The sequence below is a fragment of the Mustela nivalis genome (genome assembly GCF_964662115.1).
Source record: "Mustela nivalis genome assembly, chromosome: 1".
Taxonomy (NCBI): domain Eukaryota; kingdom Metazoa; phylum Chordata; class Mammalia; order Carnivora; family Mustelidae; genus Mustela; species Mustela nivalis.
The window spans coordinates 115437494-115461828 of NC_139020.1; the positions used below are offsets into that span (position 1 = coordinate 115437494).

Genomic DNA, 24335 nt, shown 5'->3' on the forward strand with positions numbered 1-24335 from the left:
TGTGGTATGTGGGTGTTAAATGTGCTTTAAGTGTAATTATAATATAGGAAAGGCCTTAAAATAGATAGTATGAATTAAGTGACCATTTTATTTATTTCAACATAATATCATTTTCAAACACCTAGTTGGAGTAAAACCAAATTAATTAGAAAATCCAGATTTCAGTTAATACCTGTACTGTAACTTAATATAGGATTCTCTTGGTTAAGGAGGTGTTTTTTACTCTTGAAGTGGCTGTCAGGGGGCATGGCTGGCTAAGTCAGTTGGTAGAGCATGTAACTCTTGACCCTCAGGGTGGGTGTAAGTTCAAGCCCCATGTTGGCTGTAGAGATTACTGGGAGGGAAAAAACTAAAAAAAAAAACCCTAAACTGGTTGTCATTGAATTATTTTAAAATTTATTTTAATTGATACACTGATGTATAGTGGACATACCATATATATTAGTTTTAGGCATACAACATAGTGATTCAAGGGTTAAGATTAATTTTTTAAATTTCTGGAGATGAGAACACAATTTTTATAACCCAGTAACCCATTGAACTTCAGTTTTAGATGATCAGTTTTCAGCCTTGAACAAGACACTTAACACCACAGATAATTGGCTTCTTTGTCTATATTGTGTTTTTCTTTTTTTGTTTATTCTTTTTCCATCAATGATCTGCTAGATAATGTGTAAGAACTGTTAATCTAATCAGAAGGATCAGGGTTTTGGTCATTTTTATTGCAAATGCTTTGTTATGGGTCTTTGTAGCATGACCATTCTTGGCTTAATTCTGCTTTAGTCCTCCCCCCCCCCTAGTCTGTTGCCTTTTGTATTTGTTCTTTTGACTACTAAATTCAGCTACTTAAATCTACTTAACATCTAACTGATTTTTCCCACACGCTTTTTAAGATTTACTTATTTACTTTTGGTGGGGAGGTGAGGAGCAGAGGGAGAGGCAGAGAATCTCAAGCGGACTCTCTGCAGAGGACTCTCTGCAGAGCGTAGTAGATCCTGCCATGGGGCTCAGTCACATGACCCTAAGATCATGACCTGAGCTGAAACCAGGAGTCAGGTGCTTTACCCACTGAGCCACCCAAGTGCCCCCCCCATTTTCTTTTTAAAGATTTTATTTATTTATTTGACAGAGAGAGACCACAAGCAGGCAGAGAGAGAGAGAGGGAAGCAGGCTCCCCGCTGAGCAGAGAACCCGACGCGGGACTTGATCCCAGGACCCTGAGACCACGACCTGAGCCAAAGGCAGCGGCCTAACCCACTGAGCCACCCAGGCACCCCCCCCCCCCACATTTTTAAGTTTGAAAATTTTCAAGCTTACAGGAAAAATTGAACAGGACAGTATATATCCATGTACCCTTTACTCTGATTCACCAGTTGCTAATAGTTGCCACATTTGCTTTATTTCTTAACACTTTTTAAAACTGAACTGTTCCAGAGTCAATTGTACAAGTTATGATGTGGGGTATCTGGGTGGTTCAGATAGTTGAGCATCTGGCTTTGGCTCAGGTCGGGATCCCAGGGTCCTGGGATTGAGCTCTGGGTTGAGGTCCCTGCTCAGTGGGAAACCTGCTTCTCCCTCTCCCTCTACTGCTCTGCCTGCTTGTGTGCTTTTTCTCTCTATCAAATAAGTAAATAAAATCTTTAAAAAATAAAATAAAAATAGACATTATGATACTTCATTCTTAAGTTTATTTTTATTATTTTAGTAATTTTTACATCTAACATAGGTCTTGAACTCACAACCCTGAGATCAAGAGTTGCTTGCTCTTCCAACTGAGCCAGCCAGGCTCCGTAATACTTCATTCTTAAAATCTTCAATATTAGTTTTCTAAAAACAAGGGCTTTCTCCTCCAAAAACAGAATACCATTATTGTACTCTCCAAATCTAACACTGATAACAGTATTGTTATCCAGTATATAGTCTGTATTTAGATTTATTTCTCCCAATGATATAGTATGTCACTTTCCCCACCCTCCCCACCTCAATTCAGGATCTAATCAAGGATTACACTAAATTTAGTTGTCCTATAAACTAAATGTCTTTGTTAAAGACCCTTTACAGAAAGGTGATAATATATTTAAAAGTAAATTTGATGTATAATAATACGGTGGTATCTATCTCCCATTAATTTTCTGTTTTAATACTAGGCTTTTCTGTGTGGCAGCTCAGAATGATGGATCAAGCCAGATCAGCGTTCTCTAGCTTGGTAAGATATTTTAAGTTGTGTTTCTTTTACCAGTTTGTGAGAATATGAAGTATACAAGAATGACTCTTACCCAGTAATCATGAAGTCATATCCAAAGGTATCATAAAGTATTTGTTTATCTTGAAGTGGTGGTCTTGAGCTCTAACTGTTCCCACAAAGGAAGGGTATATTCAGTCTTGAGTAGAGTGAACTTACTTGAAAATTCCTTTAAGAACTTTCAGGATATTTTTTGGGTGTGGTGTGAGGGGGACAGCCAAGTAGATAAGAGGAACTGAAGAAAGCACTGTATAACATGTATACCTATGTTAGACATACATAACAGACACCCCGAATGAAAAGGCTGAATGAGATAAAGGCCAGTGTGTGATCTAGCCCTCATCTGCCATGGACAGAACATGGCATAGGGAAGAATGTTCCTTTGAAAGAGGAACTTCTTTTTCCTTAAGAATATATAGCAAGTCCCAATAATGGCCCAATAATAAGTATAGTACCTAACCAAACTTTTTGTAAATGTTCCTCTTCCCTTTCTTCTCTTTCATAATGCTTTTTTCCCCTCTCTTTTTCAAATCTTCAGTTTGGTGGAGAACCATTGTCCTATACTCGGTTTAGTCTGGCACGGCAAGTAGATGGTGATAACAGTCATGTGGAGATGAAACTAGCTGCAGATGAAGAAGAAAATGTTGATAGTAACGTGAGGGGTAATCATGCCAGTGTCACAAAACCAAAAAGGTTGAATGGATTTATCTGCTATGGGACTATTGCTGTAGTCCTCTTTTTCTTGATTGGTAAGAGTTGCCATTCTAAACTTAAATGTTCCTTGTCACTGACTCTAGGAAGTCTGTTAATTCAGCTAAGCAAACATATATTTTGTACCTTTTTATGTGCCATTATGCTAGGCACTAGGAATACAACGATGACTGAGATTCTAAGCCTGTGATTAGATTCAAGCTCAAATTGATTTGAGCCTTGTGTGGGGGGTTGCATTGAACTGTGCCAGTGTTATACTAGAAATACACACAGAATATTTGTGGCATACAAGCTTGCCCTAAGGATTTAAGGAAGGCTTCTGGGAAGAAAAGTTACAGATGTCTTAAAAAGGTAATTATTTAGGGACATGTGTCTGGCTCAGTAAAGCATGTGACTTGATTTTGGAGTGATGAGTTCAAGCCTTATGTTGGGTGTGGAGATTACTTAAATGAAAAAAAATCAAGAGGTAACTAAAGTTCTTACACATTTGACTCTTGAACAATGTGGGCTTGAACTGTGTAGGTACACTCACATGCAGATTTTTTTTCAATGAATATATTGGAAAATTTTTTGGAGATTTGTGACAATTTGAAAGAATTTACCAACTGCATAGCCTAGAAATACTGAAAAAGTTAAAAAAAGATAGGTATTGTTGTAAGAATATATTGTATTCACGTATGTATGCATGTATGTAACATGTATATGTACAAAATACGTGTTAATTGATTATGTCGTTATAAGGCTTCTGGGCAACAATATGCTATTAGTAATTAACGTTTTTTGGAGAGTCAAAAGTTATATGCAGATTTTTCACTGTGGGGGTTTACACCCTAAAACCACCCCCAACATTGTTCAAGAGTCAACTGAATGATTTATTAGATTGACTGGTTTAAAACATATAAAACTGAGATTTTATTATTTACTTTCAAACTGTTTGCTTAGAGTTTGAATAAACCTGTATTTTCAAGGCTTAGCTGAAAATATTAACAGTTCCTATAGGAATATATTATAAAGGAAATTCTGAGTTCAGCTGTGAAACTTTATCCGTAGGATTTATGATTGGCTACTTGGGCTATTGTAAGCGTGTGGAACCAAAAGCTGAATGTGAGAGACCATCAGGAACGGAGTCTCTGGAGACAGAGGGAACAGAACCTTCAGAAACAGAAGAATACTTCCCTGAAACACCTTCTCGCTTATTTTGGGCAGACCTCAAAGAAAAGTTGTTAAAGAGACTGCATAACACAGAGTTCCTCACCACCATGAAGTAAGCTGGAGCTACTTTTAATCTCAGTATTTAAACAAATACCAATTACTCAGAACAGTTCAACAAAACAAATGAGATAGTCTGGAGGAAAGCCTTAGAGTTAGGGCAGGCCTCCCCCTGTGTTCAGCTGGAGGAAAAGCAATTAGTAAGGAATTCAAACCCTCAGATGGGAAAAAGAACTTTTGTGAGGACACTCCCTTTTCCTTTAAAAAAAAAATTCCTAGGTCTTTGATGTTTTTGTTATCTGGCTCTCTTTATAGTCACTTCCCTGTGTCAGACTCTCTTCTGCTTTGATTTTGCATCTTAACCCCTTATAAGTCGTGCTGTGCTTTGCTACTATCCACAAGGGTATCAGTAAGTAGCCTTTATTTTTGAGATCAGGACTAATTTGACTGCCTGACTTGATACAGAGACATATCATGTCTTTAGTACTCCTTGATTTCTTCTGGTTCTCATTAATCCATACCTTAAGAAGTGTCCTTAAGGTTCCTGTCCTTTGGATTTTAAGATCTTCCTTAGAAACTTATCTAACTCTGTGTAAAGGATGTATTCATCCTTTACCTTTTAGCTGGCTTCCTACACTTTCAGAGATACAGTAATTCTCTTAATCTTAGGTTAGGAATCTTGGCATTTTTACTTCATCTAGTGAATACTTTAGTGTATACTATATACCAGGCCTTATAGATCAAATGAGAGTGTAGTTTATAAAAGAGAATCTATATGATATACATATATTTACAATGAGACATAGGAGACCAGAACAAGCAGTAGTTTTGCTTCAAAGTAGGTGAAGATTAAAGCTGTACCAACAGTAACACTATCTATCATTTTGCTTACAACAGATTTCTTGGAAATTACTCATTTCCCCTAAAGCTACCCTAAAGAGGTACCCCCTTAGGATGGAGCTCTTGAAGGACCACTTTACTTGGATAAAGAGGTTTTAACAAGCTGAAGACCTAAATACCTTCAGATATTTGGCCATTTTTTCCCCCCAAGTTTGCCTTTTAGTCAATCCAGAAATTTTGGGTCCCAGTTAATCTATCTTAGCTATGACTGGTATTGAGTTATGCTTTTATTTTTATTTTATTTTATTTTTTTAAAGATTTTATTTATTTATTTGACAGAAAGATCACAAGTAGGCAGAGAGGGAGAAGGAAGCAGGCTCCCCGCCAAGCAGACAGCCTGTTTCGGGGCTCGATCCCAGGACCCTGAGATCATGACCTGAGCCAAAGGCAGAGGTTTAACCCACTGAGCCACCCAGGCGCCCTTGAGTTATGCTTTTAAAACAATTTGCTTGATATTTGAGTTCACTGTTTATTTTAAATTAAATTTCAGTTCATTTAACAGTGATGGTTTTTCCTCTAGGCAGCTGAATGAAAAGACGTATGTCCCTCGTGAGGCGGGATCTCAAAAAGATGAAAGCCTTGCTTTTTTCATTGAGAATCAATTCCGTGCATTTCTACTTAGCAAAATTTGGCGTGATGAACATTTTGTTAAGATTCAGGTCAAAAGCAGGTATGTGTTGAAAGATGGTAAACTGATTTTATGTAAGTAGCTATTTTCAGGTGTGCTAATATAGCAGAGACTTTAAAAATAAATAGTGCATGCCAAATACTAAATGTATTAAAACCATTTAATTTTTTTCCCCAAGGTTGTCCTTACCTTTAGTTTCACTTTAACTTAATCTTTTTAGCAGTGTTCAGAACTCGGTGACCATAGTGGGCACGGACAGTGGTGTGGTATACCTGGTAGAGAGTCCTGAGGGTTACGTGGCTTACAGTAAGGCAGCGACCGTTACAGTAAGTAAGGCAAAACAGTACATGAAATTGTTTTCCCTGCTGAATAGCTCAGAAACTCATCGTTACTTTTGTAGGAATTTTGGTGTAAATTTACTTTTAAAATGTCCCTGATTGTGTAAGATACTGTTGTTCTCAACCCTCCTGTGCTACAGTGAAAGTAAAAGCCCAGGTTCTCAAATAGGACAGCAAGGGCCCTAAGTCATCCGCCTGCTCTTTTCCTCCTTCACTGTGCTCTGGCCACCCCAGCTTCCCTGGTGTTCCTCAAACTCTAAAACACAGGCATGCTTCCACCTCAAGGCCTTTATAAAACTTACTTTTCCGTCTGCCAGCCCCACGCTTCCTTTAAAAACCAACATGGCCTCTTCATTTTGTATAAGTCTCTTCTCCACTGTTACCTCTTTAGGGAAGTGTCTTCCTTAATTATCTTGGTAAAAATGGCCTTCCTTCAATCAGTTTCCCTTATCCTGCTTTATTTTTCTTCATGGAACTTAACACACCTGACGTTTGTTTCCACACTAGAATGTAAGCTACATGGAGCGCTAGAGGTTGGCTTTCTGTACTGCTTATGTCACAGAGCCCTGGGCTGTGCCTCACATAGTGGTGTATGTTGAATGAATGTCGATAATCAAGATGCCATGTGGGGACAGGTAGAAGTAACCATTTTGCCTAGAGTCTGGTCTTAGCATGATTCTTTAATGCTTGATCATTTTTTAAATTTAGGCAAATATGGCCAAACTACGACAGAAATTAAAAAACAGATCTATCTAGGTTTTTCAGGTGAGAAAACATGTTTGTATGTCAAGGGTCTAGCTAGTGGGTGCCTTCCAAGCCAGATGAAGTCTTACCTGTGCTGTATCACTTTCCCTGGCTACCTACAAGCTAGGGGTTGGAGATGGGTGCACATCTGGTAAAGAACATTGAGTTTGGGGTTACAGTCAGTTAAGCATCCAGCTCTTGGTTTCAGCTCAGGTCTTAATCTCAGACTGGTGAGATTGAGCCCCATGCGGGTTTCCACACTGAACATGGAGTCTGCTTGTCACTCTCTCTCCCCTCTCCCCCTCCTCCCACATCCTCCTTCTCTCTCTCTCTCTCTCTCAAATTAATTAGAAAGAGAAGAGAACATTGAGGGTTTTATAGTTCATCCGCAGGCTGTCCCATATTTGGATATTTGGTTGTCATAGCTCTAATAGAATTTAGGAACATTATGAGACAGCCTTTATAGACATCTAAAAGTTGATCTATGCAAGTCACTTTATTATTGTAATAGTATTTAATAGTTTTCACACAGGTTTATTATCAGAACTTTCGGTTAAGATCCGTTCCTATGTATGTCCTTAATTATCTAGCATTCACTTGTTAGGAACTTTATGTAATTGCTGCTGCCAGGGCTAGCCTACAGTATTTATATTGGTTGTCTCTTTGTTTATCATATTCTGTTAGCTTTTCTCTTCCCCCAGATATTAGAAGCGATGTAAAAGAGAGTAAATGTCAGTCAGTGCAAATTAAAGGCAGCGTGCGATGATACAAGATGTGAATATAGGGGACCAGAAGTCTTGATTCACTCCTGATAACTGTGACCAGTTCAACTAGAAATCTCTTACATCCTTTCTAGGCTTGGACATCCTTTTTTGTCTCTTGTTTTCTCTCTTGGGTTTCATCTGTAAAACCATCCTGTCTTAGACTCAGGGTTGTTCTAGTTACCCTAATGCTCGTTAACTCTGATGTCTTTATTCTAGGGTAGACTGGTCCATGCTAATTTTGGCACAAAAAAAGACTTTGAAAATTTAAACTCTCGTGTGAATGGATCCTTAGTGATCGTTAGAGCAGGGAAAATCACTTTTGCTGAAAAGGTGAGTTAAAGTTCTTGAATACATTGATATACTGTTTTTTCATTTAAATAGTATTGATTTTTTTTACATTCTGAAAACTGTCAGTCTTAAACTCATACCTAATAATTTATTAAAGTGTTCAACAAATTAAATAAGTTGTAATTCTCTAAACTGTAGGACATTTGTAAGACTATGGCATAGCTACACTTGGAGTATTCTGCAGTCATTGTCTTTCAGTGAAAAAGAAGTAATCAGAAGGGATTAAGTGAAGGGAGTTTAAATTTAAAATAACAATATTCTGTTATATAGGATTGTTAAATTGTTAAATTAAGGTGCTCTATTACATTCTGTATAAATGAGCTTTATGTATATAGAGAATTCAGTTATAGCTATGTTTTATGAAAAGGAAAATTAAAAGTCAAAACTCCGTAAGAGCCTAGAATGGAACATAGCAAAAGATAGTGGTTGTTTTGGATGGGTTTTTATTATTTGTCTTTGAAACTCCTTGATTAAAAAAAAAAAAAAGAAACTCCTTGATGAGTTAGTTAAGGCAAGAATTTTGTCTCAGTGTATAAGCTCTTTGAAACATTGGGGAGTTCTGGTGCTGTCCTCTATAACCCTTTGTCTTAGCATAAAGCCCAATAAATACCTTCTGATTTTGTGTGATTACCTCTTCATTTTCTGATCTTTATATGTTTGCCTTTAGGTTGCAAATGCTCAAAGCTTCAATGCAATTGGTGTCTTGATATACATGGACCAGTCTAGATTTCCCATTATTAATGCAGACACTCCAGTCTTTGGCCATGTGAGTTTTTTCTTAAGTAAATGAGTTTTTGGGTTCTACAAATTGTTGCTGGTTCTGTCTGCATTAGTAGAAGTACAACATGCTTTCCTTAAATGCTCTTTTTTTCTGTGAGAGTCTAGCACTAACAAGATGGATGTGACTTTTGAGATCTAGTTACTATTGCTAATGGAACCTTCTCAACAGTGACTTAAATTGGGAATTCGACACATGCCATGTAAGGACAAGAGTCACATGTTGTAGGCCACTCAGACCATTAGGCTTTGGGGCATTAAACTAAATTTAAGCTTTACCCTCATACTAAATCTGAATCTTCTAGGGATTTCTTGAACAAATGCCTGACCTGACAGAGCGCATTATTCTTTTATTTTACCAGGCTCACTTGGGAACAGGTGACCCGTACACACCTGGATTCCCTTCTTTCAATCACACTCAGTTTCCACCATCCCAGTCGTCAGGATTGCCCAGCATTCCTGTCCAAACAATTTCCAGAGCTGCTGCAGATAAGTTGTTTGAGTAAGTTCTTATTGGAAAGCTCTCTGAAAACCGGTTTTATAAATAAAAAGGCATAATAATCATTTTAATTTGATAACATTTAAAATAATTGGCTATAATTTTCCCTATTTGGCATATTGTGGGGTAGATAGCTGTTAACTTGTAGACAAACGTGAATTTTTTCCTCCATAAAGTGATCTTAATACTTTGACATTGGATTTATAAACTCAGCCAGTCCTTGTTCAGTGTACCCAGTGAATTCCTTGCATACTATTGCTGGCCTGCCTTCTGCTTGAGGACTTCCTGAGGTAAAGCACTTTGCTGACTGTGGCAACCCATTCAATTATTGGAGTAGATCTGTAAAATTGTTGTTGAGCTGAAACCTTATTCCCTGTAACATGCATTACTTCTAGATTTTCTTCTTAGCTACAGAACAATTCCAGTTTTCTAGTCGGTAGATTGATTATCTTCAGTTCTCATGACAGTTTCTAGATGCTTTACAGTCATGAGTAGTTCTGGATATCCTCCCTAATGTAGTAGTATACCTCATTAATAATAGAATCCAGTCTGATTAGAGTACTTGTCATTAATTTTTAATCTTGAGCTGGACATATTTCCTACCTGGTATTGGCATAGGATATAGATCTAGTCTCAGACACTTAATGTGAGCATTTATTTGCTGTGTGACGTAAAACTAGTTACTCTAACCCCACTGATCATGTTTCTCTGACTTAGATAGTTGAAGTGTATTCCTACTTAACAGGGTGATTGGTTTCAAATGAAGAGCATCTACATGTAAGGGTACCTGTATAATATTATGTGACTACTAACAATGCTATCTGTGAGGCATTTTTAATAGGCGATTTTTATCGTTCTTACCACCACTTAAAAGTCTTCCCCAACCTATCAAGCCAGCTCCCTATCTTATCCTTGTGTAGTGGGGGGTAATAATGTTTTGACATACTTCTATAAGTAGAGCATTGTTTGGATAGCATGAGGATTCAATAGGGGAAGATTCCTATCAGCAGCATGAAATATTCTTTTATAACTAAGATTAGAATGTATACTGGTTAGTAGAGAGAGTGAGGAAACATGGGAATCTATTAATGGACTTGTATGTAAGAACTTCATTCTGAGTCCATCTTGGTATCTACTTAAAATGTAAGTTACAACTGTCTCTGGCAGAAAGGCATGGGTCAGATGAGAATAGATAGAGAAAATTTTAAACATTGGTTAAATTGGAGGTAACTGATTTTCAAATGATTGCCTACAGGTCAGAGTAAGACAAAAGTGGTTGGCCACCAAGGAGCGAATTTAATATATGTTTTCTTCTTATGTCCTCTTAGCCTAGACTTTCTCTGGCAGTAAGGAAGACTGATTTTGAAAGCCTGCGGGAAGCAACAGTAACTCTGATGTCTGTTTTCTTCCAGAAATATGGAAGGAGACTGTCCTTCTGCCTGGGAAACAGACTCCTCGTGCAGGCTGGAGACTTCCCAGAACAGGAACGTGAAGCTCACTGTGAATAATGTGCTGAAAGAGATAAGAATTTTTAACGTTTTTGGAGTTATTAAAGGTTTTGAAGAACCTGGTAAAGACCCTTGTTTTTGTTTTGTTTGTGTTTTCCTAGTTCTTCAGAATGTGGCCAGAAGAGGCAATGCAGGAAGGCTGGCTTTGGCTTGATTTTGTAGAGTGCTAACTCCTCTCTGTCCTAAAATTGTTTATTTAAGGTGACAGTTTTACTGGGAGATAATAAGACCCTAGGAAACTAACTTGTCAAAACTGAACATTATGACTAGAAAATCTCTTTTAAGTTAATGAATAGATCAGCCATAAGCACATTTCTTCTTGAAGGGGACAGATAATAAACATGTTGCAGGCTATCAGTCTCTGTGGCAACTACTTAATTCAAACAACATTGCAGCATGAAAACAGCCCCCACACAGGCTATGATTTACTACTGACCCCTTGAATAGACCATCTAGTTAAGTGAAATCTAATAGTCCTATCATTTAGTAAGGAAAGCCTTTGGTTGCTTATTAAAAAGTTAGTGGGCACTAATAGGTGGCTGATGAGTAAACTTAATTGGTAATGTGAAAAGAGGAGCAATACTAATAAAGAAAAAGATTAGTATTGTCACGTGAACTTTTAATTCCCAGAGTCCTAAGTCAGAGATGAAATAGCTTACCCTTAGAGCATATATTGCATTTTTACCCTTTTGACTAACATGATTATTTTAAAGTTCAATATTAGAAAACAGTTTAAAAGTTGATTGTATAATTTATCTTTTTTCTTTTTTAAGATCGCTATGTTGTAATAGGGGCTCAGAGGGATGCTTGGGGTCCTGGAGCTGCGAAGTCTAGTGTGGGAACAACTCTCTTATTGGAGCTTGCCCAGATATTTTCTGATATGGTCTTAAAAGGTAAGAGTACAAATTTTGAGAACTCGAATATCTATGTGCTATATATATTTCTAAATATTTTATGCATTCTCACTTTTGCCTATATTATTATGGTTCCACTTCTGCCAGACTCTTGAGTTCTTACGTGCAAAGCAGTATTGGCTTTTATTGGATCTGCCTTTGACTTTGAAACAGCTTTCCATGCAGTGTCATCATTGCACTGGGAATTAATTCTTTTGAGACACACAAAAAATGTATTGGACGCCAATTGTTAGTTTGACATATTCAGAATGATACGGCAAATCTAGCATGGTCCCTAAGGAATCTATTTTAAAGGAAGCAGTGGTATATAGTATATCTCTGTACTGATTTTCTGTAATTTTGTTACAAAATTTTAGGGGCGCCTGGATTGCTTAGTTGGTTAAGCCTCTGCTTTTGGCTCAGGTCATGATCTCAGCATCCTGGGATGGAGCCCCACATAGGGCTCTTTGCTCAGCAGAGAGCCAGCTTCCCCCTCTCTCTCTGCCTGCCTCTCTGCCTACTTGTGATCTCCCTGTCTGTCAAATAAAATAATAAAATAAAATTACAATATGTAGGGGTGCCTGGGTGTCTCAGTCATCAGCGTCTGCCTTTAGCTCATGTCATGATCCCACCGTCCTGGGATTGAGCCCTGCATTGGGCTCCCTGCTCAGTGGGAAGCCTGCTGCTTCTTCCTCTCCCACTCCCCTTGCCTGTGTTCCCTTTCTTGCTGTGTCTCTTTCTGTCAAATGAAATCTTTTTTTTTTTTTAAGATTTTATTTATTTATTTATTTATTTGACAGATCATAAGTCAAGAGGGAGGCAGAGAGAGAAAGGGGATGCAGGCTCCCCACCAAGCAGAGAGCCCAATGTCGGGCTCGATCCCAGGACCCTGAGATCATGACCTAAGCCGAAGGCGGAGGCTTTGACCCACTGAGCCCCCCAGGTTCTCCCAAATAAATAAAATCTTTAAAAAAGTTATAATATGTAATTTTTTATTATACTTAGAATACTAGATATGTTCCTATATGTTTATAATATGTAAATACTTTCAAGCCTTTCTCCCTTGGTACTTGAGCTGCCATTCTCTGCACACACCCCCACACAAACAAACGCCCATTACCTTCTTGAATCTTTGGGTCATAGGGTAAGTTGCAATGCTTAACTTTTATGCAGAAGCACGTAATACAGAAAAATACATACATAAGGAAAGGGGAGGAATGGAGGGCAGCAACACATAGCCCAAAAGAGCTGTCATTAATGTAATTTCTCTGAAAACTGTGTAACTTAAATGTGTGAATTTTTCTATTTCACACTTTACAAACCACTGTTTGTTAAGTTTGTTACTTTACTGTTTGTAAAGTAACCCAGTGTTTTAAGTGACTGACCTCCATGCAGATTGTTTTCATAGAAGGTACACATTATAGCTACACCATAATCTCAAGTAGTCTTTCGTCCAGAAGTTAGGGGTTCAAAGAATAGAATTGGAAAAAAGTGACTTCCTGTAAAAACTGGTCCCTGCCATGTATTTGAAATCTTGCCAATGATCTCCTACCCTGTTCCTTGTAGATTAATTTTAAAAAATTATTTTTATTTTTGTTCCTTGACTTGGGGCCTCAAAAGAGAAATATTTATTAATCTGTTGTCTTGAATTAGAAATTTCTGGTTTCATCTTAGGTCAGTTGCCTACCTATAACCTGTCCCAAGATAAAACTAACTTTTTGTTACCTTTTAGATGGCTTTAGACCCAGCAGAAGCATTGTCTTTGCCAGCTGGAGTGCTGGAGACTTTGGAGCAATTGGTGCCACTGAATGGCTAGAGGTATTACTGAACATCACCCATAACTCAGAATGGGCAGCTGAACTCGTTGGGCTTAATTTGTCCTCCAGAAACCATGCTTTTTATTTTTAGATTTGATTACAGTTGATCCTGAACAACACAAGATTTGAGCTGTGCAGGTCCCACATATATGTGGCTTTTAAAAAAAAATAAATACAATGTATTTATAAATACAATATATGTAGATATAGATAAGTACATCCTCTAAGTGTTTTCTCTTATGATTTTCTTAGCATTTTCTTTTCTCTAGCGTACTTGATTGTAAGAACACAATATATGATGCATAGAACCTACAAAATACGTGTTAATCAACTGTTTATGTAAAAGCTTCCCGTAGCTTTAAGTTATGTAGTTCAGTTTTGGGGGGGGGGGGAGTCAAAAATTATAGGTGGGTTTTCAGTTGTGTGGGAGGAGGTCAGTGCCCCAACCCACACTTTAGGGGAGTCAACTGTATATCATTTTTGCCTTTGTATTTTTAGTCTCAAAAGACTAAATTTAAAAAGGTGTCCCTAATAATAGCTGCTCCATGTGACAGATTAATACGTGTTAGTACATTTAGTATTTTTCCTTCTCTTCTAGGGATACCTTTCCTCTTTGCATTTAAAGGCTTTCACTTACATTAATCTAGATAAAGCTGTTCTTGGTAAGTATCCTTTTTATTAGCTATTTATGAATTTAGATAAACTTGTAAAACAAAAGAAAGTCTTTCACAGCAACATTTATTATTTTTTACAATTTACATCATTCCCTAATCCAAGACTGACTGCAGCTTTCTCTTAGTAATCCATTAAATTATAAAAGGGGTACAGATTGCCTTTTTCAGTGCAATGGTTCCCAGTGTGGCCCTCAATTTAGCAGCATTAGGATCACCTGGGAACTGTTAGCAATGTAAAATTTTAGACCTTTTGAGTCTGAAACTGAATCATAAGTCCAGCATACTTTGTTTTTTAAAGATTTTTTAATTTATTTATTTGATAGAGATTACAAGTAGTCAAGAGAGGAAGGGAAGCAGGCTCCCTGCTGAGCAAAGAGCCCAATGTGGGGCTCGATCCCAGGACCCTTGAGATCATGATCTGAGCCGAAGGCAGAGGCTTTAACCCACTGAGCCACCCAGGCACCCCGGGCATACTTTGTTTTAACAAGCACTCCGGGTGATTCTGATGCACTAAAGTCTGAGAACCATGAGTCGACTATTTTTTAGACCAAAAGGAACTAAACCGTACCGTATAGAATGGTACTTCTAGAGACTAATTCACATCGAGCTAGATGGTAGCATCACGAATAGAAATACCAGATAATCAGGGCACTGGGGTGGCTCAGTTGGTCAAGCAAGTGCTTATATTCAGGAGTTCTGCCTTCGGTTCTGGAGTCCCAGGATCAAGTCCCACATCAGGCCCTCTGCTCATCAGGGAGCCGGCTTCTCCCTCTGCCCCTCGCCCCTTTCATGCTCGCTTGCTCGCTCTCTCTCAAATTAATAAAATCTTAAAAAAAAAAAAAAGAAATACCAAATAATCATTCTAAAAGGGTTTGAGTGTTGTTAAAAGTGCAGATAATAGCCGTGGATGAATTGAATAGTAAAGTATCTCCTTGGAAAGAGGAAGGAGTTAAAATTGAACTAAATTTTTCTGTCTTGTACAGCAGAATGTTTTGGAGTGTAGGAAGTAGATGGTAGCTAGCAGATGACTGTCCTAATTAGGTGAACTAGAAAGGTACCAAAAAACAAATAATTAACTCTGCCAGCTGAGGGGCTATGAGCATCAGCCGAGTCAAATTAGGGTTAGCAGTTACTAAAGAAGTTGACTCTTAATCACCTTTTGTCTAGTTCTTAAAGAGGGTAGTTGTATTTGGCCACTTACTTAGGTTACGGTCTTCCTTTTATGTCAAGTACTTTTGGTTGTAGAAGTAGCCGTGTAAAAATTACTTGATTAGAGAAGGGGCAATGTTAAAATAATCTCTTTGCAGGTACCAACAACTTCAAGGTTTCTGCCAGCCCACTGTTGTATTCACTTATTGAGAAAACAATGAAAGATGTGAGTATATACCTAATTACAAAATCTGTAACTTAATTTTTTAATCTAATTTACAGTAAGATAGAAAACAATATTTAAACCATCATAAGTAGCCAATTAGAGGAATTTAGAATAAATTCTATAGCAGCATTATTTAAGTTCTGCTCCTGGCTTATTTGCTCTGCCTATTGAACATGTGAGGTGAGGGTATACTATTTACTTAGTAAATATAAGGTGAGGGATGTGGTATATGAAAGGCTCTGATCTCAAAAAATAGGTAGTCTCTTTGGGAATACTGCAGAATTTCCTGAGGCCTAAGCTGTACTGTGGCTGTCCAATGGGGATTGTCTGTAGAGTCAGAATGTTAAGGAAGCTTTCAATGAACTGGAGGGGGCACCTGGCTGGTTCACCTGGTAGAGTGTGCAACTCTTGATCTCAGGGTTGTGAGTTTGAGCCCCATGTTGGATGTAGCGATTACTTAAAATATAAACTCTTTTAAAAATTAAAAAAAAAATAAATGAACTTGAACTATACCTAATATGTAAATAAAAAGACCAAATGAAATATTGAGTAAATACATTGAGTAAATACAGACCTATGAATGACCATAGTTTTGCAATAGGGAGGAATAAGATTTGGCTAATGGGCTTAGAGGCCATATATATCAGAAAAATTTTTTTAAAAGATTTTATTTATTTATTTGACAGAGATCACAAGTAGGCAGAGAGGCAGGCAGAGAGAGTGAGAGGGAAGCAGGCTCCCTGCTGAGCAGAGAGCCTGATATGGGACTCAATCCCGGGACCCTGAGATCATGACCTGAGCCGAAGGCAGTGGCTCAACCCACTGAGCCACCCAGGCGCCCTCAGAAAAAATTTTTTAAAGATTTTATTTTACTTGAAAGAGAGCACACAGGGGGAGAGAGAATCAAACTCCCTTCTGAGGACCCTGAGATCATGACCTGAGCCGAAGGTAGACGCTTAATCAGCTGAGCCACTCAGGCTCAGAATGTTTAAAAATGGCAAGAACAAGGGTCACAGACCTGGGCCTTGATCCTATGGGAAACTGGGAATTTCTGTAGCCTCCAGCAAGGCAGTAATGTGTTTGCAGGTTAAGCAGCAGTAGTATAATGAGCTAGAAGGACCAGAAACAAGGCAGGCCTATCATGAAGGCTAGAAAGGGCTTTTAAAATTGTGGCGAAGCCACCTTTAAAATGGTTTAAGGAGGAGAATATTTTTTTCTTGCAGTAACTGAAGGAACTATGACAGCATGAGCCTAGTAGGAATAACTTTAGAAATTTGAGATTGTTTTACCAGTCTTAAATTTTTTCAAGAAGATAACAATAAATCTTTTACAATAAATGTATATAGATCTAAATGTTTGTGACCAGGCTGAATAACTACGTTCAGAAAGATTCATTTTAGTGACATTAACTTTTATTTTACAGGTAAAACATCCAGTTACTGGGCAGTCTCTTTATCGGGACAGCAACTGGTTCAACAAAGTGTAAGTTGAAAAAAGTGAATGAACAGCTTATAGAAAAGCAGAATTATCCAGTGACACCTACTATGGTAAAAATCTAAACCTAACCTTGCAGTGAGCTTACCTATTCTTAGGGTCAGTTTAAGAATTTATTTGGGGATAGGGGTAGGGTTGCATGGCAGCACAGTCTGCTCTTTAGAAAACTTTCTAGAGACACATTCTTGCTTTCCTTTCAGCGAAGAATTTTCTTTGGATAATGCTGCTTTCCCTTTCCTTGCGTATTCCGGAATCCCAGCAGTTTCTTTCTGTTTTTGTGAGGTAAGTCTGAACTCTGAAGTCATATTTTCGTTCTCCTTTGATCAATTTTGAGACCTAGAGTACTTAAAATATTTTCAGAAGTTATACACATGCAGTTATTGCATACTCCCTTATTACCAGTCTTAACATAGAATTGTTCCTCAGTTAGCTTAATTAGCAGTTGAATTTATTCGCTAAAACATCTTCAATTTGATATGATGAGTTTTAGTAACAAGGCTACCTATTGGACAGTGCAGGTAAGAAAATTTCTGCCAAACAGAAGGTTCACCTGGACATTGCTATACTTGATAACTGCTAAGATATGGTTCTAGACGTTTGTCTAGAGATGTTAATCTCTTAAACAGGGATTATGGGTAAAAGCACAAAACCAAACAGATGTCAGGTTGTTAACAAGACTGAACTTTGAACAGACCAAGTTGTAGGAAAGCAAGATTGACTTGTTTCAGAAGCCAGTTAGAAGGCACTAAAGGCTACTCTGAGTAAATAGAAGGCTGAAGGTCTCTGTGCTGAAGTGGTGAAGTTAGAAAGCCAGCCCTGGAATGGGCTCTCCAAGGGATGAAAAGATCCTAGAGTTTTTAGTATAGGAGGTCAGGCTGGGAGCTGTTGACTTTGACATCAAATTATTGATCCCACGGAGGACAGGTCCTCACATGACTTTTTATCACTGGATGTTTGGCCTGGGACTAGGAGGAGAAAGGTCTGAAGCAAGAGACTGATGTAAGATCTGGATTTGGAGATTAACCTAGCTGGAATTCTCTTGACCTTCTGCTAGAACAGCAGTATGGATGGCATTGAAATAGTTGGTCACGATATTTGTTTAGTACATTAGGAAGAACTGAATGTCTGGTTCTAGGGTTGAGATTTAAGGAGGATTTCTGTTGACCTCCAGAAGGTTTTTAAAAAACTTCTTACTGACTTCTTAAGATACTAGAAACCTAGTGGGTAATACAGAATTGTATAGTCCAAAAATAAAGAATGAGAATGAGGTCAGATCAAAGGATTGTCAGTGAGATTATTACCAAGGACAATGGTAAGAAATAAGAGTTGAAGAAATAGTTAAATTGTCTAATGAAGGTAGAGGGAACTTTTGTTAGAAAGGGTAGCATGTATGAATGGATTGAGTGCTGAATCATTAGAAAGGAGGTCAGTTTTAATCTAAGTGTGACACTTTTTATCAAAAGCACACTTCATGCGTGCTGTCTTTATCTAATGAGTCAAACTTGCCAGAGAGAGGAAAATAAGGATACAACCTCAAGAAATCTGGCTAGACTTCTCTTCAGGGTATATGATGCAGTAGAATAGGGATTCTCTAAGACCTAGAAGAAAGCAGTTATTCTAGGAGGTTAGGTTCAGAGGAAGTAGCAAAAGCGGTACCAAAGTAGTGGATGGGAGATAAAATTGGAGTAGAAATACAGGAGAAGCAAGGGAAGGATTGGTACTACTATTAACCTTGATTGTAAAATGAATGCGTGGCTCCTGCTCTTAGGATCCACCAGTGAGTACATTTACCTAGCTTTGTTTTTCAGGACACATATTATCCTTATTTGGGTACTACCATGGATGTCTTTGAGGAACTGGAAAAGAAAATTCCTCAGTTGAGCGAAATGGCACGTGGAGCAGCAGAATTCGCTGCTCAGCTCATAATGAAACTTACCTATGATCTTGAATTGAACTTGAACTATGAGATGTATAATGACAAAATACTTTCATTTGTGAGGGATATGAACCGATTCAGAACAGACATAAAGGTGAGTACTAAGTAATATCAGGTTCTTACTACTGAAGTAGCTTGAAGAGTAATATTTAACTGTTCCTAAGGGACATGAGTGGTAGCCAAAGTACATTTTAAAGTGAACTAATGTATAATTTTTCTTAGAATTTATAACTCATTTGAAAGGAAAGTTGAGAGGCTGTGGGTTATAAAGCTAGGATATAACAGAGCAAGTATTTCAGAATATAATTAGCCTAAAGTAGGTTACATTTATGTAATTCTAAGCAACCTGTAAAGAGGTCCCAGAGAATATAAAGATCTCAACCATGACTCTGGTTGGACCTGTGAGTTTGTGCTGTATATCATAAATGCCTTTCAGGGATGTCGAGGATGGAGAGAGAACATAGCTGGTAGTTACAGTCTTACTTAGTGTATTAATTAATTAATTAATTAGTGTATTACTACGTGTCTAGTATTCATGTAGAATACTATGTGATAGTACACATAGTACTTGATAAAGTCAAATTAATAATATGTGGTTTCTAATTGGTTTTGTGGTACTAGAAGTCAACAGATCCCTTAAATGAAGTAAATCACTGATAAAATCTTAATTAGTATGGCTTTCTCAAAACTTGAAACTAATTATAACTGATCAGAAAATGGGACTTTTGAGAAAAATCTCTAGACTGAAGTTCATTGAGCCAAAATGGTTAAGATTTTCCATCAGCAGATTGGCCTGGAAACCGTATACTACACAGGACTGTTAATCTCGTTAAATTCTCGATGAGGATGGCTTCCTTGGGTGACTAATGGCTAACTGCCATCTGCTGGATTCAGATACGAGTGTATTACTCCAGTTCATAAAACCTGGGACCTCCTGGGCAAGGTGCCTAAGTCTAGCATTTCTCTGTCCACGAGTCACCACCCCCTTTTATCAGAACCATCTCATCTGCTACCACTAAATTAGAAAGAAACGTAGAGTAATATCCTTAGAAAAAGAACATCTAATAGGGAGTTTCATGCTTTTCTGCTTCAGGAGATGGGTCTGAACCTACAATGGCTGTATTCTGCTCGTGGGGACTTTTTCCGCGCCACCTCCAGACTAACAACAGATTATAAGAACACAGAGAGAACGAACAGATATGTCATGAGGAAGATCAATGACCGTATCATGAAAGTAAGTACAGGTCTGAAAAAGAACTGAAGTATGTTACTTTTTTGTTGGTAAAACTTCTAAAAAGTAGAGTAGTAATTCCAGGAGCCTAGAATCCTTTGCTGCTTTAGAATTGAGCCCAGAGTTTCAACTCTCATTAGCAAGACCTAGAACTGGTGTATCCAAACTGGACGTTCTAAAGGCTTTTGACCTGGTATTAACACTTTTAGGTTTTAAAAACATTTTAGGAAGGATCATTAATGATTTTAGCTGTCATTTTCTCTGTATTCCCTTTCCTAATTCAGCCCTTAACTGCTTTTATCTTAATCTGCTTGGAAGAGCAGGAGACTTGATCACAGTGGGAATTTACAAATCTTCCATAACCAGGCTGCAACTAAAAAAGACCAATACCACTTTTACTAAGGAATTGACAGTTTACAATGTTAATGTTAGAAGATTATAGCCTGGTTCTCCATATTCTTAAATTTGGGGAATTTTAACATTTCCAGTGAAAGAATGATAGTTGTTTGACTACATCAGGTCCTCCTCTCAAAGTGGAAGTCCTAACAGTGTGTTCTCGTGTGTTTTTGTTTCCATAGGTGGAATATCACTTCCTCTCACCCTATGTATCTCCAAGAGATTCTCCTTTCCGGCATATCTTCTGGGGCTCTGGCTCTCACACTCTGTCAGCTTTACTAGAGCATTTGAAGCTGCGTCAGAAAAATAACAGTGCTTTCAACGAAACACTGTTGAGAAACCAGTTGGCTCTAGCAACCTGGACTATTCAAGGAGCTGCAAATGCCCTCTCTGGTGACATATGGGACATTGACAATGAGTTTTAAATGTGATGTTCATAACTTCTGTAAGAACATCAGGGTAGTGTGATTTCTAGACTTGTGCTGGTTGTGCTAAATTTCTCATAGGGCTACAAAACCTAATATTGTTAAAATTCTACCCAACCGTCTTGGTACTCCTAGATGTCTTTAGGCAGCAGCTTTTAATACAGGGTAGGTACCTGCACTTAAAGTTAAAGTGAATAACCACTTAAAAATGTTCGTGATAGAATCTTTTCTCAGATCATCTCTAAAATTTTAAATGCTTTGTATGGTAACTGCCTCTTTCTTGTTAGTTATGAAAAAGTTAGAACCAGTTACATGAATTATTGCTCTAAATCCTAAGGACAGGAACTGGTATCTTCTGAGAAGGGAGGAGGAGGGCGCTATCTGCTGAAGGTTGAAAGTAGTAGCTTGGTGTGAACCTCTGCTTTCAGTTGTTGCTGGATAGGGGATACCAGGTAGCAAGACCTCATTCTCCAAATGAGATGCATGCCTTCTTTAAGGATTTAGCTGGTTTCCACATCTCTGAATGAAACAGTTAACTTTTGGAAGGGACTTGTTTTCTTGCTCATGAGGTCTGAAACAGAGGTCCTTCAGCTGGATAAAACGAGGTTCAACTGTTTATCACAGGAGTAAGGCCTTAATGTGTTAACCTCAAGATTTATGAAAAGAGGAGACCAGAAGCCAAAGACCTATGTTTTCTTTTAATCTGCCCCTTCCCCGTAAGCTTTTGTTTATTAGTTTGTCGTTCTTGTGTTTCCCAAAGTATTTTGAAAGAGAACCAGCTTCAGGTGTTTAATTTCAAACTCAGTTTGTCAGATGTTAAAGAACACACTGCCAAATTTTGGCCAAAGTGTTAATTTTTTGGAAAAGCTTTCTATCATTTTGGCACTGAGATATTTATTGTTTATTTATCAGTGACAGAGTTCACTATAAATGGTGTTTTTTTTATAGAAGATAATTATCGGAAGCAGTGCCTTCCATAATTATGACAGTTATACTGTCGTTTTTTTTTAATAAAAGCAGCATCTGCTAATAAAACCCAACAGATACTGGAAGTTTTGCATTTATGGCCAACACTCGAAGGTTTTAGAAAACAGCCACAAGCCAAATAAAACTTTAAAGCTAAATATCTGAAGAATTCCATTTAATTGGGGGTTGCAAATCAAGTTAGGCTTTTGTTTAGCCAACCAGATAAAAATGGCAGTTCTCCTAAAGGGAAGGAATTGCGACCAAGTTATAGTAAATTAATGTCACTTAAAGGCTGTGATAGTACTCATGTGTGTGAAGTTTTACAGCTCAGTTTACCCAAGGTGTAACTTTAATTCGAATTTTGCAAAATTTCCAGTACCTTTGTCACAAACCTAACTCACATTATCGGGAGCAGTGTCTTCCATAATGTATAAAGAACAAGGTAGTTTTTGCCTACCACAGTGTCTATATCGGAGACAGTGATCTCCATATGTTACACTAAGGGTGTACGTAATTATCGGGAACAGTGTTTCCCATAATTTTCTTCATGCAATGACATCTTCAAAGCTTGAAGATCGTTAGTATCTAACATGTATTCCCAGCTCCCTATAATTCTCTTTTAGTTTTAGTTGCAGAAACATTTTATGGTCATTAGGCATTTGGTGGGTGCATTCAACCACTACAAAATAAAATTACTTCAAGATCCTTTGTTTTTAAACCCAATGTAGTATTTCGTTATATTTGTGGTTTCTCCAGGTCTTCTGTTTAGTGGGATAGTAGTATACATTTATAATGTTTGCCGTTGACAGATGAATTTAACTTTATCCCCTTATTTGCATGTTCTCTCCTGTAAACTTAATTCTACAAGTTTGAATCCAGAATTGATCTTTTAGCTTAAATCAGGGGAAACTTGCCTAGGAGCCTCAGTGGGAGGGGGGAGTGAAAGGTGTAGCAAAGCGAAGCTTGCAAAAGGATCTTTGATTATGTCTACCTACCCATTAGTATGTGGTAGTTTTCTGTTAAATATAGACGGGAACAAATTAGTTTGAAGCTACATGAATAAAGACTTATTTTCTTGTCAGCCATCATTATAAACCTGATAATCAGCTGTTTGTGATAGGGTAGTTCACCCTAAAACCACCTAAGAAAAAGTCTATAGGGTCTTTTCAGGTTCTTAAACTTACTGTCACCTGCCTAAGTTAATCTAGATCTAGATGATTACAGCCTCACTGAATTGCTTCACTGCTCAGTCTGTTTAGTCTTCACAGCATTTTCTCTTCAACTGGTATTTAGTGTAGCTGAGTGAAAAGGTCATAGCTGGATTCCTGGTTCAGCTATCACACTTTATCATATTTAAGTGAAAGCTCAGTAACTTAAAGACATAATATTACAATTTACAGCAAAAAATCTTCCATTTACAGCAGTAAATCTCTTCAAAAACCTCTTTTCTATGGTGGGGATTCAGTTACTTCTAATCAAAAAAGCCAGTAAGTCGTAAGAGGCGTGCTATTCCTGAATGAAATGTGTGTCTGGCTAGCAACAGCCTGCTGGACTTAATAAGATTCTGTCTGGTTATAGATTTCAAGCGCATTTTGAAGGTAATGGATAAAAGAAGTGAGCTTTATCATGACTCACCGTTTTAGAACTTGCATGACCTTTACTGTTTTCCCTTTGAATGTTCTTGAAATTTCAGTTGACTAAACATGGCTTATTAGACTTGCCAACTTATTGTTCATCTTTATCGTTGTAAACAAGTGATATGCCCTTAAAATTGTGTCCAAGCTGGTATGTGCAAAGGGTGGAAGTTCCTCATCTGATTTAATAAAATGCTTGAACACTGAGTTGTCATTTTTAATAGATTTTATTTTTTTATTTTTTTTTAAAAGATTTTATATATTTGACAGAGATCACAAGGAGGCAAAGAGACAGGCAGGCGGGGGGCGGGAGGAAACAGGTTCCCCGCTGATCAGAGAGCCCAATGTGGACCTTGATCCCAGGACCCTGAGATCATGACCTGAGCTGAAGGCAGAGGCTTAACCCACTGAGCCACCCAGGTGCCCAGATTTTATTTTTTTGAGAGCAGTTTTGGGTTCATAGCAAAATTGAGCAGAATGTATGAAGTTCCCATATACCCTCTGCCTGCTTCCCACTGGCCCAACTTCCCCCATGATCAGTATCCCCCACCAGAGTAGGACACAAGTTACAATTGATGAATATACATTGATAACACATTATTGCCCAAAGCCCATAATTTACATCAAAGTTTACTTGCAGTTTTATATATTCTGTGAGTTTGGATGAATCTGTAATGAAAGTTATCCACCATTTTTAATACAATACGGTATAGTTTTGCTGCCTTGAAAATCCTCTGTTCTTTTCATCTTCCCTCTCCCTAATCCCTGGGGAGCACTGGTCTTTTTAACTGTCTCCATACTTCTGCCTTTTCAAGTTGGTTGCTTT

General features: G+C 37.8%; 1 protein-coding gene across 2 annotated transcripts in view; it reads left to right on the top strand.

The window, feature by feature from the left end:
* TFRC (transferrin receptor) overlaps positions 1-23716 on the top strand; it is a 29122-nt gene extending 5406 nt beyond the window's left edge. Inside the window, exons 2-19 of one of the 2 annotated variants that reach the window (XM_082699768.1) lie at positions 2148-2206; positions 2781-2991; positions 4004-4217; positions 5583-5732; positions 5911-6016; positions 7753-7866; positions 8552-8650; positions 9024-9163; positions 10573-10730; positions 11442-11561; positions 13294-13379; positions 13977-14040; positions 15360-15427; positions 16851-16909; positions 17122-17203; positions 18730-18951; positions 19951-20091; positions 20667-23716. In XM_082699768.1, the coding sequence (XP_082555894.1) occupies positions 2171-2206; positions 2781-2991; positions 4004-4217; positions 5583-5732; positions 5911-6016; positions 7753-7866; positions 8552-8650; positions 9024-9163; positions 10573-10730; positions 11442-11561; positions 13294-13379; positions 13977-14040; positions 15360-15427; positions 16851-16909; positions 17122-17203; positions 18730-18951; positions 19951-20091; positions 20667-20909 (2313 nt within the window). In that variant the 5' untranslated portion in view covers positions 2148-2170 and the 3' untranslated portion in view covers positions 20910-23716. The remainder of the gene's footprint in view (positions 1-2147; positions 2207-2780; positions 2992-4003; positions 4218-5582; positions 5733-5910; positions 6017-7752; positions 7867-8551; positions 8651-9023; positions 9164-10572; positions 10731-11441; positions 11562-13293; positions 13380-13976; positions 14041-15359; positions 15428-16850; positions 16910-17121; positions 17204-18729; positions 18952-19950; positions 20092-20666) is intronic. The other variant, XM_082699769.1, reaches the window with a different exon arrangement.
* The last annotated feature ends 619 nt before the right edge of the window (positions 23717-24335 follow it).